The following is a 12,895-nucleotide window of genomic DNA, read 5'->3' as shown; positions in this document are numbered from 1 at the left end:
CGGCGTAGTGGTTAGCATTCATACCTCTCACGCCAAAGTCACGAGTTCAAATCTCATGAATGACACTGATGAAGGCTGCACATTGTAGTCGAAATACGTATCTGTCATGGATACCAAAATTAATTAAGTGGAATTAAATGGAAGATAATCCCTTTTTTGCTGTTTTATTTAAGCATTCCGCTAACAACCCAATTTCATTACTTCATTATGATGGCTACCAAGCCTTTGGGATTTTCCTTATTAGAGTGTTGAATAGATTTTTTCCTTAAATCTTTGGTTTTAATTAGTTAGGTAGGTTCCGATTCAACACATTGTAGTTTCATTTTTATACCTGTGATCTTGACTTTTATACCTAGGGGATGAGTACTTAAGGGGATTAGATTTTGAAAAGTTCTTTAGTGGGAATGACACTGATGAAGACTGCACATTGTAGTCGAAATACGTATCTGTCATGTATACCAAAATTAATTTAGTGAAATTAAATGGAAGATAACCCCTTTTTTTTCCTTTTTTTATGACAAGAGTTGAAATTTTGTGTGTAGCGGGGATGATGAATTCGTTGAAAAACAGTGTCGATTTTATCTCTTGATCCAGAACACATAAAATGTGTATTGATATTAAAACAGACGTATACAACTACCCTGCCATTATTGTTTTCAACTTTACATGATCACTCTAGAATATTACATTTTTAAATACCTTATTTTGCACGCAAAATGGGGATTCCAGAGCATCATCCTACTTAAACAGTATTTTGATTACGATTTTAAACAGAAAAATCCATGCCATGTATCCTAATTTTTGTACACGAAAAAAGTTGGGACTACATATTTATTTCTGTGGATACCGTAAGGTACTGTAACAAGTTTGCTACCTAATAAAATTGTCCCAAAAATTAACAATTTTGACGTAGGATTACGTCTTTCAGCAACATATTGGGAGGAGCAATTTCTAAAAACCAAAATCGACCGCGTTACGAAAAGTGGTCAGGTTTTAACTCTGCCAATAGAGGATAGAATTTGATTCTAAACAAGTCAATCGATTGTAATTTTTTCTACAATTCTGCTGAAATGAACACCTTATCAATTTTCTATAGGTCACTATAGAAAATGACACAAATGTCCAACTGTTGTAATGGTGATCAAAATCATTACCGATTTCCTGCAAAAAAGTGGTTTCCCTAATACAGTCGCCGAATACTTATATCTAGCATGTAATCCTACGTCAAATCTACGGTCGTGTCTTGGATACAACCTCTTACTTTTTTTACACAAGCAAACTCGTTACAGAACCTTACGGTATCAAAACAAATAATCCTGTCCAATAATCAGGCATCCATTTGTACTGCTCCGATGAGGCATTGTTCTAAGAAAAATTAAGTCGGCAAAGGCACAGCTACAAAGCAAGACCATGCTGGAGGTGGCTGGGTTCGATTCCCGGTCCGGTCTAGGAATTTTTCGGGTTGGAAAATTTCTCGACTTCCCTGGGCATAGAGTATGATTGTACTTGCCACACAATTATACTAATCCAAAAATAGTACAGGCATCGAAAGCTCTCAATTAATAACTGTGGAAGTGCATCTAGGACACTAAGTTGAGAGCACGCAATAAGCTAATATGCCATACGCAAAATGCGAGGAAGAAGAAGAAGAAGACTGGGGGATCGAAAACGCCGCCTCTGACTTGGTAATGCCGAACCATTACTGACTAGACTAGGTTTTCAACTCAGCTCCACGAGATCGGAAAAGGTGATTGAGATTGAGGTGATTCCAAAAACGTAAAGTTAATGGACAAAAATTTGTAAAAGTAACCCTCAAATATTAATGCAGATTTGAAAAGTGCTATAAACTTTCTAGAACAATTGATCAAGGGTTTATGATTTGAGTAGCTCAAAATAATTTGGTGAGCGACTATGTTGCGTGACGTTACAACGTTTTGCACTTCTCAGCTGAACGACTCAACAATTGCTCACCAAAACGTTTTAGGCTACGCAAATCAGAATCTATTGAAACATTTTTATAGGGAATTTAACGCACTTTCCAATGTTGTAATAATATGTAAGGGTTACTTTCATTTTTATTCAGTTACAGTATAAAATCTGTACAAAATAGGAATAAAAAACCGTTATAACGTCACGTAGAATGTGTCAGATAAAGCTTGATTCATTTTATATCTGGACGCACTGTTTATTTTACTGCAGTGCTCCTAGCAGTCGGATCTGGAATGTTTTGACAGCAGTTTGTTTTTTTTTTTAATATATCAATTTATTTGTACAGGCTCAATCGAATAAACTTTACAGAGCCGAGTTATCATTAGCATTATACATGATTAATGTCTTAAATCTAGAATTAAAGGAATTGAACCGATTACTCGCGGTCGTCTCGAGGTTAGTGGAGATTTACAAATAGCAGTTTGTTTTGAAATGTTTCTTTTTTCAGTGTTTAAAAGTTCGTCTCGATTCATTTTGTTAAAAAAGTAATACTTGATGGAACCCGCGTGCCGAAAATTAATTTTGGACATCCACTTAGAAAATCCGACGTAACCGGGTTCAAAAATCGTGAACTCGTTGAAACTGGCTAAATCGACCATGTGCAGTGTTCTCAAATGTTTCCGTGAGCGGCATACTATCGATCGGCAGGATCATAGCAAGCGTCGTAGTGGAACTAAGGATCGGAAGTTGCATTTGAAGGTGTTGAGAACGGTTCGGGCAAACCCAGGGCTGACGCTGTCGGATTATGATATCGCCAAGAAATTCAATGTCAGCCAAAGCACCGTCAGAAGGATTTGTCAGCGAGAAGGATTTCGATCTTTTCGGCCAATAAGCAACCAAACAGGACACTGAAGCAGAATCTAGTGGCCAAGAGACGTGCCTGGAAGTTGTACAATGAGGTTCTTACAAAGTACGAAGGATGCATCTTCATGGACGACGAAACGTACGTGAAGATGGATTATGGTCAGCTTCCCGGACAAAAGTTCTATAAAGCCACTGGTTGAGGTGATATCCCTAGAAAGTCCAAATTCGTTTTTGCCGATAAATTTGCAAGAAAGCTCATGATCTGGCAAGGTAGCTGCAGACAAAAAACCCAGGTTTTCGTGACAAACAAGACTATGGATTCCAAAATGTACAAACAGGAGTACCTGAAAAAAACGTATTCTTCCGTACATTAAGGCTCACCTGTAAAGGTTTGGCCTGATTTGGCAAGCTGCCTCTACATCGTAGAAGTTCTACAGTGGTATCGAGACAACGGGGTAGATTTCATCGAAAAGGATATTAATCCACCCAACTGCCCTCAATTCCGCCCAATTGAGAAATATTGGGCCATTGTCAAACAGAAGTAAGAGAAGAGTCGAAAGGTGACTTGGGATGCGATAGAGATGAAGAGATGGTGGAACAAAACTGCCGCTCAGATTAGCCAACAGAGTGTCTTAAATATGATGAGTGGTATTCGAATAAAAGTTCGAGATTTCATTAAAACGGAAAATCGGAATAATTTGTTTTCCTATTTCTTCCTTTAAAGTGCAATAAATGACCTTTATTGTGAGGGTCAACATTTTTATTTTATTTAGATGGTTCCGAGATACATCCGTTTTTATGCTTGCAGATTTTAAATGAATACCTTTTTCATATTCCTTGTATGAGAAAAGCACGTGTCACCGCTAGATGGAATAATTTCTTTTTTTTTACTGACTTGCCTATGAATAAAAGCCTTTTGATTGAAGTTTGCAGCAGTCGCTATTATCTATTATAAAGATACTGCATCACAAATCATATTAATCCAATCTTGAAACACATGTGCCATATTTTTTAGAGCCTCACCTCCAAAGGTTCGCAATTTATATTCGAGACGCATCATTTAATGTCACATGCGTGAGATTGAAGTTAACAGGATTTTTACGGTGCATTGAATGCGCGGCAAACAGAAACTGACGCTCCCTACTTCCTTCTGAGGTAACCGGAAGGAAAGGCAGCAGTGACATAAATGTATCTTCGGTCCCTTCAGATCTTCGAAAAGAAGGAGCACTCTGATCCATTCTACCACCATCATCATCATCATCATCATCATCATCGGGAGCGCGTATGTGGAGTGACTGGTATGAGGACAAAGTTCACACACTTATTTCGCGCTGGGGACGTAAAATGATGATACGTGAACGAGCTCGAGCGAGTTCTCAAAAAGAGGGCAAGAGGTGCGACTTTTTTCAATAAAAGGATCGTGATTGGATTTTCGTGCTTTGTAAAAAAGTGTTAATATACGTGTATAAAAATGTGCTGCGTATCAATATTCAGCATAACCAATATATTTTATGACACTTAATGCGTGATTCGATATTTATTTATTGGGATCTTCTACTCTTTCAAGATGCGGAAGAGGTGTATTCACATCGTGGTAGTATACCGGGATTGTTGTTGTTTATGTTGTATAGGTAGGAGAGGGCTTAGCCAATGAAGCAAAATTTGATAGATTTGTGTTTCAAAACATTTTCATTCGGTTACATTACCAATATAGCATCTTTACAGGAGTGCTGCGACAAGAGTGTTTATTGAATTTGGTGGAAAATTATGGTTTTAAATCGATACACTGCGTTGTTGCGCTGTTCTAACATATTGGGATTTGGCATAGGATTGAAACAAAAGGATATTTGGCGGGTGAAAAAGGATTAAGAGAAATGAAAAAGTTTAATTCTAGGGAGCTGGTTTTACCTGTAAATTACTAACTTGCCTCCGTATATGCGCTAAACTAGATGGGTTGCATGCCATGCTGGCGAACACTAATCGTTCCTCGTAGTCGTATTCACATAAAATTTTATTATCACATAAATAAAAACGGTCGCCCACGCAGAACCTGGAAGCAAGGAGATTGAAAAAAAAAACGGTTAGGACATATTTCGGAAAATTTTGCAAGAGGAGTAATTATTATGCGCAGAACAATTCATAATTTATATTAATAGGGTTCTGTTGTTGATGCTTATCAGTTATAAGTAGCATGATATTCCTCAATATAATGTTACTGACACTATTCACTTCTATTGCCGATTTCTCGTATATGAACATTAGGGTGTTTCATTTTGAAAAAAAAAAGTAATAATTTTCTTATAGGCCACTCTGTAGTTGGATTCAAAACCCCAACATTTTTATTGATTTATTTATTTGGACAAGCAAAGTAGACTACATACAATGTTTATAATGTTTTACTCGTACATGCTATTCATTATTTCTATTTCCTCTGAGTCGAGTTTTTATTAGGTTTTTGGAGATGTCAATTTCTACGAAATTTATGCTATACAGGCGCATCATTCGATTTATGTGACCATTTTTTGGGTAATTTGTTATGCATGTGTTTTCATAGAATAATTTTCGAGTTCTAGGAAGTCTAAAGGGTGCATACAAATTTAGCTGAGAGAGAATAGCTGTAGATTGTATGCGATGAGAAATAATTTCATTGATAAAGAACAGCATTACAAATTCACGCCATTTCTTTAGTGTTTGTAGATTGATGAGCATGCAGCGTGCTTCATAGGATGGTAGAGGAAATGCAGTCCAATTTAGTCGTCGAAGTGCATTCAAAAGAAATTGTTTTTAGACAGATTCAATGCGTTCTTCGTGTATGGTAGTGTATGGGCTCCATACTATATGGCAGTATTCCTGAATGGGTCTTAGTGTTATGATGTTCTACAAATTTAAGTTTGGTGTCCAGTTTAACGCCTAAGTCCCTTAGCATTTTAGATTTGTCTGCTATTTTGTTTCCTTAATGTATGTTTATGCAAGAGGTTCCAATTTTGACGTAGGACTACGTCTTTGATTTCTATATGGGGGTACACTTTGTGAAAACCGAAAATGGAACATGTAACAAATTAAGAAAGATTTTGAACGTTAACAACTCAGCTGCCCCTGGTCCAATTTCAATAGTTTTATCACCAATCGATCAGAAATATGGCTACGCATCGATAACAATTCTTCCGAATGTTGATTTTCAACAAGAAACTATTGAAAAACTGGTAAATGTCCAGCATTGTCAAAAAGCATCGAATTAACTAACAAATCCACCAATTACCTACATGCATATGCTGCTTCCCCAGCACAGTCATTAGCGAGTAGTAAGTAGACGAAACAAGTCGAAGTGGCATTCGCTTCCGATCCTCGGGCGCGTGCGAATAGGGAGGATGGAATTGCGTAATATTTTGCACACTCATCGCCATACTCAGAACCACACGCTCCCAACGACCACACCACCGTGTGGTGGTGTTCGATCGTTGAAATTAGTAGCAGCAGTAGCAGTGCTTTTGGCGTGTGGCGTTGAAAATTGTTCTCCAGTAACAACGAAAAGCTGCCTGCAAGCAGCGAGCTGCAGAGCCCACATAAGCAACCATCAAAGGAGGAAGAAGCTGCATCGCTATGCTATGGATCGGAATCACTAGCTCTTCGTGAGTCGCTGCGGGTCGGTTATCTATGCCAAGCGTGTCACCCGCGCTCCAAACGACATACAGCTCGATAGCCTCATCCGTGTTAAACTAGCTAGGATTTGTTTTACTTCATATTTCACAAAATTGCTTTCGAGTGTTAAGACATCGTCTCCCGCAAAGTTTACATTTTTCCCTCTACCAACACATACATCAGGGCTAGATAGATCTCCACAGGATCTATAGAATCCACGCAATTTCAAAAAACCAAAATGCACAGCATTACGAAAAGAGGTCAGGTTTCGACCAACAGCAGATAGATTTTAATTCTAAACAAGCCAAACGATTGGAAATTTATCTATGTACCAATCTGCTGAAATGAACACTTAGTTAATTTTTAATAGATCACTATTGAAAAATACCAAATGTCCAACTGTTGCAATGGTGATCAAAATTATCACCGAATGTCTGAAAACAGCGCATTCCCTAACACAGACTTAAAAATCGAATTCGATGCGGTCCCACTGAACGGTGCGTATTCAATCACCGTAAGTGGTGGTGTCCAGTCCAGCAGCAGTAGTAGCAGCAGCAGCAGCAGGAGTGCTTTTAACAACAACAACGAAAGGCTGCCTGCAAGCAGTGAGCACACAACTCATATGAGCAACCATAGAGAAGGAGGAACAAGTCCCACCGCTAGGCTGGGATCGGAATCAGTAGCTCGCCGTGCTCAGCTCAGCATTGCTCAGCCATCATTACAAAACGGTCCTTTTCAGGACCACCATAAATTTGTTAAGAGTATTATTTGAACATTTGTCAAGGTCATCAGTTCCCGCAAGCAGCTAGCTATCAAGGCTCAACCTGGTCTCTATAGAAGGTGTGGATTTCTTGGCCCGAATGTATTGGTGAGATTAATCATCGTCCGACCATTTTCCAGAACACGCTGGTAGGAAGTATTAAAAATCCATATATAATTTGAGAGAAGTGGGAATAATTCGCTTTGGGTGTATATTCAGTCCCCAGAAAGCCAATAAAATCACATTTGCGAGAAAATTAGCTCTCACGAGTTCAATCTCTCGAAGTCCCTCCTTTTTTACATATTCTGCACAAACGATACTTTCCGCCCCGCCCCAATCATATAATTTGGAAGGAAATCCTGTGAGGGGTGAATTGAATACACTTTAATACCAAAATGCACAAAACTTAAAAAAAATCATAAATAACAAAAAATTCAAAATACACCTTTTAAAGTCGGGTAGATGAATCGAAAATACTCAAGTTGACAGTCCCTTGGATTCCCTTCATCAACTTTCTCTTTGAAATAAATACTACAAATTTGATACGCTTGCAAATAAAAAACGGAAAGAGTTAAAATTATTGATGATTGATCAATTAAAAGAACTAAATGTTCACATTTGTTGCGTCCACTAGCGGTCCTACGTCAAGCTTCCGTTAGTGCCCCTAGACACAGACCCTTCTACTTTTTCTACTAAATGTTTTGCGCTATTCTTGTCACGTCTTCCTTCGGAAGTGAATCAAAGCCGTTGGTCCCGGCCCATGTGTGTTGAATGGGTGTGATATCCTACGCAGGTTTGAAAGCTGCCTTCCTGCACATTTTATTGCCGCCAATGGATGGATTGCAGAACAGAGGCCGACGTTAAATAAAGGAAAGTTATTGCGCTACATTTTTTACGTTGAGTGGAGTAAACGTTTGCTACACTACACCAGGTGAAGAATAGATTTATTTCCTTCTGGAATATTTCTGCGTCGGAGTCATTTCTTATTTCTATGAAAAGCTTCATGTCGTCTGCATACACAACTACTTCAATGTTCTTAAGTATGAAGGAAATGTAATTTACGAACAAAATAAAAAGAAGTGGGCCCAAATGAGGTCCCTGGGCGACCCTAGAGGTGACTATAATTGGTGCTGAAAGTTTATTTGAAAGCGTACAATTTGCTTATGGTTTGTTAAGTAGGACTGGAACCACTTCAAAAGTTCGGCTTCCTTTCCTACTTTCTGCACCTTGAAGAGTAATAATGGTATGTTGATTCTGTCAAACGCTTTACTCAGTGTTCGGAAAAACTCAAAAGCTCAAATCTCAAGCATGAGTCTATGCGCCTATGAGTTTTGCCTTGCAAAATTCAACGTCGCAAAAATCACCGATGAGTTTTCAGTTTCAAAAATTCTTTGCTTTATATTTTGGCGTTATTCATTGTAATTACTATTGTTTGTGTATCAAGGGTTGGAAATCTAACACAACATGAATAGGCATGATATCAATTGTATTATTATTATTTAGCTTTATTAAGGAGGCTTTCAGTCTTGGGCTGGTTCGCCTCCAATGATATCAATTGACGTTTGAGTGGTTTTTATGAGTTTAAAGCTGGCATAATTTTCGGCGTTGTGAGTGTGAGTGCGTTAATATGCATGAGAGTCTCTAGCGTGAATTTCGTTTTCCGCATTCGCACGCGAGTTTATTCTCGCAGTGAGGCTCAATGAATGAGATTTGAGAATGATTTTCCGAACACTGGCTTTACTACAGTCAGTGTAGTAAAGAGAGAGAGCTTCTACGTGGTTGCCATTATCCATTGCGTTCAATGTAAAAGAGACAAACTCCAGAAGCAGTGCGCAAAACAGTCAGGTTCATTGAGTCATTTTGATATGAATATGAACTGCCATCTGCCTCATCATTCACTGCCTCGTGAGAGTCTGAATGATTGAGAGGTAAACGAGTCACTGACAGCCGAGCACTCAGTCAGTAGCTCAGTCTACACTTTTATTCTGCCGTGATGGTACCCAATATTTGTTTTGAATGACTGAGCGTACATTTTATATGGAAAAATGGCTCAATTACATGCTGTGTGAGCGAAGGCAAGCGGTGTGCGTCGCTTGCTCGTGAGTGACTGAATGTTTTTGTTGGTTCTTTCATTGCCTCGTCCTTTACCGTTTGGTACAAACGGTCTGCACAGAGCAATGGATTGAATAGACCTTTTTGACGTTTAATAGTCTTTCTCTATCTAGCACACATTAATGAATGAACGGTTTGTTTTCCCACTAATCTGTTTCCCTCTTGCTTGCACTCGCTTGATTTAAATGGTGCAGTAGTGTGCGCCGATTAAACGTCAAAAAGCTCTATAGTGCAGTGCTTTCACACTCAGCCTAGGCAGTCAATAATTTTACGCTCTGTCCAGAAGATTAGGAGCAGTGGAGCGGCCCTTGAAGAAGCAATGCTGTTGACTTGTTATTTGGTTTTTTAATTGTTGATTTTTTTGTCGTTTATGATAGATTCAAAAAGTTTTGGAATGCAAGAAATAATGGCGATTCCACGATAATTTCGGATGTCAGATTTCGTGCCAGATTTGAAAATAGGCACCATAAAAAAAGGCTGAGTCTATGCAAAAATGGTAAAGATTGATGAGGGTTTAGAGGTCCCGCCGATGGATTAAAGTTTGTATGAAGATTTCAGTGAATTACTATGAAAAAATATTGAGTATCACTCACATTGCTCTAACTTTGGTTGAAGTTGTCCTATCTTTAAAAAAAAATATATGTGGTTGTCATGGTTTTGATTATTGTCATTGCAACAACATATTTAATATTTCCAACATTTGGACCAGTACAACCAATGTTAGAGCGATTTAAGTGATTTTTTTTTATAATTCTTTCATAGTAATTTCCACACAAATTTAATACCATTTTTTTGCACATGCTCATATTTCGGGGTTATGAATCGAACTTGAGGGTGGTCTATAAGATTTTTTTTTAAATGAAGCACCAAAATGATTATTAAATCAAGGAAAGTAATATAGCACCATCATTATAACGAAGATAATTTCCCTCAGCTATTGGTAATGGTGATTTGCGTGGCAGACATGTTTTTTTGTTAATTACTTTATTTGTACAGGCTCAATCGAATAAACTTTACAGAGCCAAGTTATAATTAGCGTTATGAATTATTAATGTCTGAAATCTAAAATTAAAGGACCGATTACTCGCGGTCTTCTCGAGGCTAGTGGATGACAATTGTATGGATCAAGAAAGGGAGAAAAAGATTTGGAATATTATTTATGATTAAAACATTTCCCTATTTCGAAAACATGTACTTAATCCTATCAATGTAATATCAACTTTTTAATTATACAATTTTTTTTTTTTTTTTTGTAAAATATAGTTTATTTAGGTCTTAAATAACATATTCAAGATATTTAAAAAATATATCAATCTTCTAGAGTCAAAATGAAATCTAGCTCGCCTACATCTATTATATTATTAATATTCACATTGACAAAGTTGATGTACTTAATGAACGTTTTTAAAATTTGATTTCTTCTCGCTGTTGTCATGTTACCCAAGATTGGCCGTACAAGATCGTCGAAGCTCAGCCTCTGCCAGCCGCCGAGCGTCGTCGTCAATTTTCGCTGGATGTGTGCCCAAGCTGCAGCAACTCGAGGGCATTCGCAAAACTTATGTTGCAAAGTCTCGATTCCTACCGCACAGTGCTGACAGTTTGGGTCGTTTGCACGGCCGATGACGTTCATCAGTCTACGGTGCTCCGTCTTCTCGTTCACTAGCAGGTAGAGATCAGTACGCTGGCTCGACGATAGCCTTCTCGATGATATGTTCATCCAGATCTTTTTCCAATTGATGCCTGGATGGTTTCGTTCCACTCTGGGTAGCTCAGTTTGTTCCAAGTAGAAACGATGGATTTGATCGCTGGAGGGGTTTTGTTGGATGTGGTGTGGAAATAAGGGAATTTGCTGTGAGAGAAGTTTTAGGTAAGGAAGATCGGCGGGGGGAGGAATATTTTGGGCGAGAAGGGACTGATAATAGGGAAGGGAAACGATCTCCTGCAGGTGACGATTGACTAAAAGTGCTTTGCTTTTGATCGCCGGCAGTTGCAGTTTCAATCCACCCTGCTCTCTGCTGCGCGCCAACTGCTGCATTGGGACTCGTGCGGGTAGCCCACGAAAAAGGAAAGTCCCCATCGTTGATGTCAGCTTCGCCGTGTGAGCACATTGCGGTGGAATAACAGACGAGAGGTACCACACCTTCGCTGTAATGAAGATGTTCAGCAGTAGCACTTTCTGCTGCAGGGAAAGGGAGCGCATGTTATGCAACCATATGAGTTGCGAGATCCTCGATACTAAAGCGTCCCAGTTTAGTTTAACCATCAGTCGCACTGAGTTGGTGAAAATAACGCCCAGTACCTTGACATTCTCCTTTGTCTGCAGCCCTGGTAAAAAATACAAAATACAAAATACAGACACACACACACACACACACACACACATATATACACACAAGGAGGTTTTAGTGCGGTAAGAATCCCACATACCGTGTCACCGCGACCGTGCGCTCTGTCGTCAAGCGGTGGCATGATGGCCTTTTAAAAGTTTCCTCCTAGCAAAAAAAAAACACACACACACACACACACACACACACACACACACACACACACACACACACACACACACACACACACACACACACACACACACGCACACACACACACACACACACACACACACACACACACACACACACACACACACACACACACACACACGCACACGCACACAAACACACACACAGACACACACACACACACACACACACACACACACACACACACACACACACACACACACACACACACACACACACACACACACACACACACACACACACACACACACACACACACACACACACAAACAAACACACACACACACACACAAAATACAAACTAAACATAAGGTTAATCAAACTTACAATCTATGGTTAATATTCTTAAAGAAAACATACATGAGTTGCATAAACTCCAGATTGCATCTAGCTAAAATATCCCGAACTGGAGCAAATCTAAATCAATTTTTGATATCAATATCAAACTGAAATCATAATTTGATTTTAGTTTACACAATTGACAAATTTGATAACAAATTTTGTTTTGCATTTTGCTTTACATTTGCTCTTTAAAAATATGTTGTTGCGGTTTTGTTTTCATTGCTTTAGCACAATATTAAATTGAATACTCGTTTTGTTATCCACAGGAAACATTTACATCAAATTGAGTTTTCAGTTTGCTCTCACTGATAGCCCTAGTTTATTTGTGCCCTAGTAAATCACAACATCCAATTTAGTTTTAAATTTGATCTTAGACTTTGCTCGGGTGAGTTGTCTACCTCGAGCCCGAAGGGAATCGTACAAATCGGATCTGACTCCACGGTGCGCAGCACATGACCAAATAATGTGATCTGCGTCCTGGTTACCTTGTCCACATTCACAGAGATTACAACAAGGAACAAGTGAGCGTTTAGCGAATAGTGATAGGACATGAAGCGAGACATCTTCACACGGATCGGACATGTTCCCTAGATTTGTTTTCCGTCGATCTTGTTTTCCGTGCTGAGCACCAATGCTACCGACGCCAGGAAGGCAGCTTCCACAGCTGGACCCTACCTATTGACCCATCAACTCATGAACCGGGGACCAACGG

The 12,895-nt window shown here is 39.0% G+C and overlaps 1 protein-coding gene across 2 annotated transcripts in view; it reads right to left on the bottom strand.

Moving 5' to 3' along the window:
• Positions 1 to 12,895, bottom strand: part of LOC135698388 (LIM/homeobox protein Lhx8-like) — a 295,919-nt gene that overhangs the window by 31,918 nt on the left and 251,106 nt on the right. For both annotated transcript variants that reach the window (XM_065218352.1, XM_065218353.1), the window contains exon 5: positions 4,702 to 4,843. In XM_065218352.1, the coding sequence (XP_065074424.1) occupies positions 4,702 to 4,843 (142 nt within the window). The remainder of the gene's footprint in view (positions 1 to 4,701; positions 4,844 to 12,895) is intronic.

The sequence above is a fragment of the Ochlerotatus camptorhynchus genome, unplaced genomic scaffold (assembly GCF_037179485.1).
Source record: "Ochlerotatus camptorhynchus isolate MF236.1 unplaced genomic scaffold, CSIRO-AGI_Acam_v1.1 ptg000085l, whole genome shotgun sequence".
Lineage (NCBI taxonomy): Eukaryota > Metazoa > Arthropoda > Insecta > Diptera > Culicidae > Ochlerotatus > Ochlerotatus camptorhynchus.
Note: the sequence above shows the minus strand (reverse complement) of the source record. Positions and strands in the feature narration are given on the sequence as shown.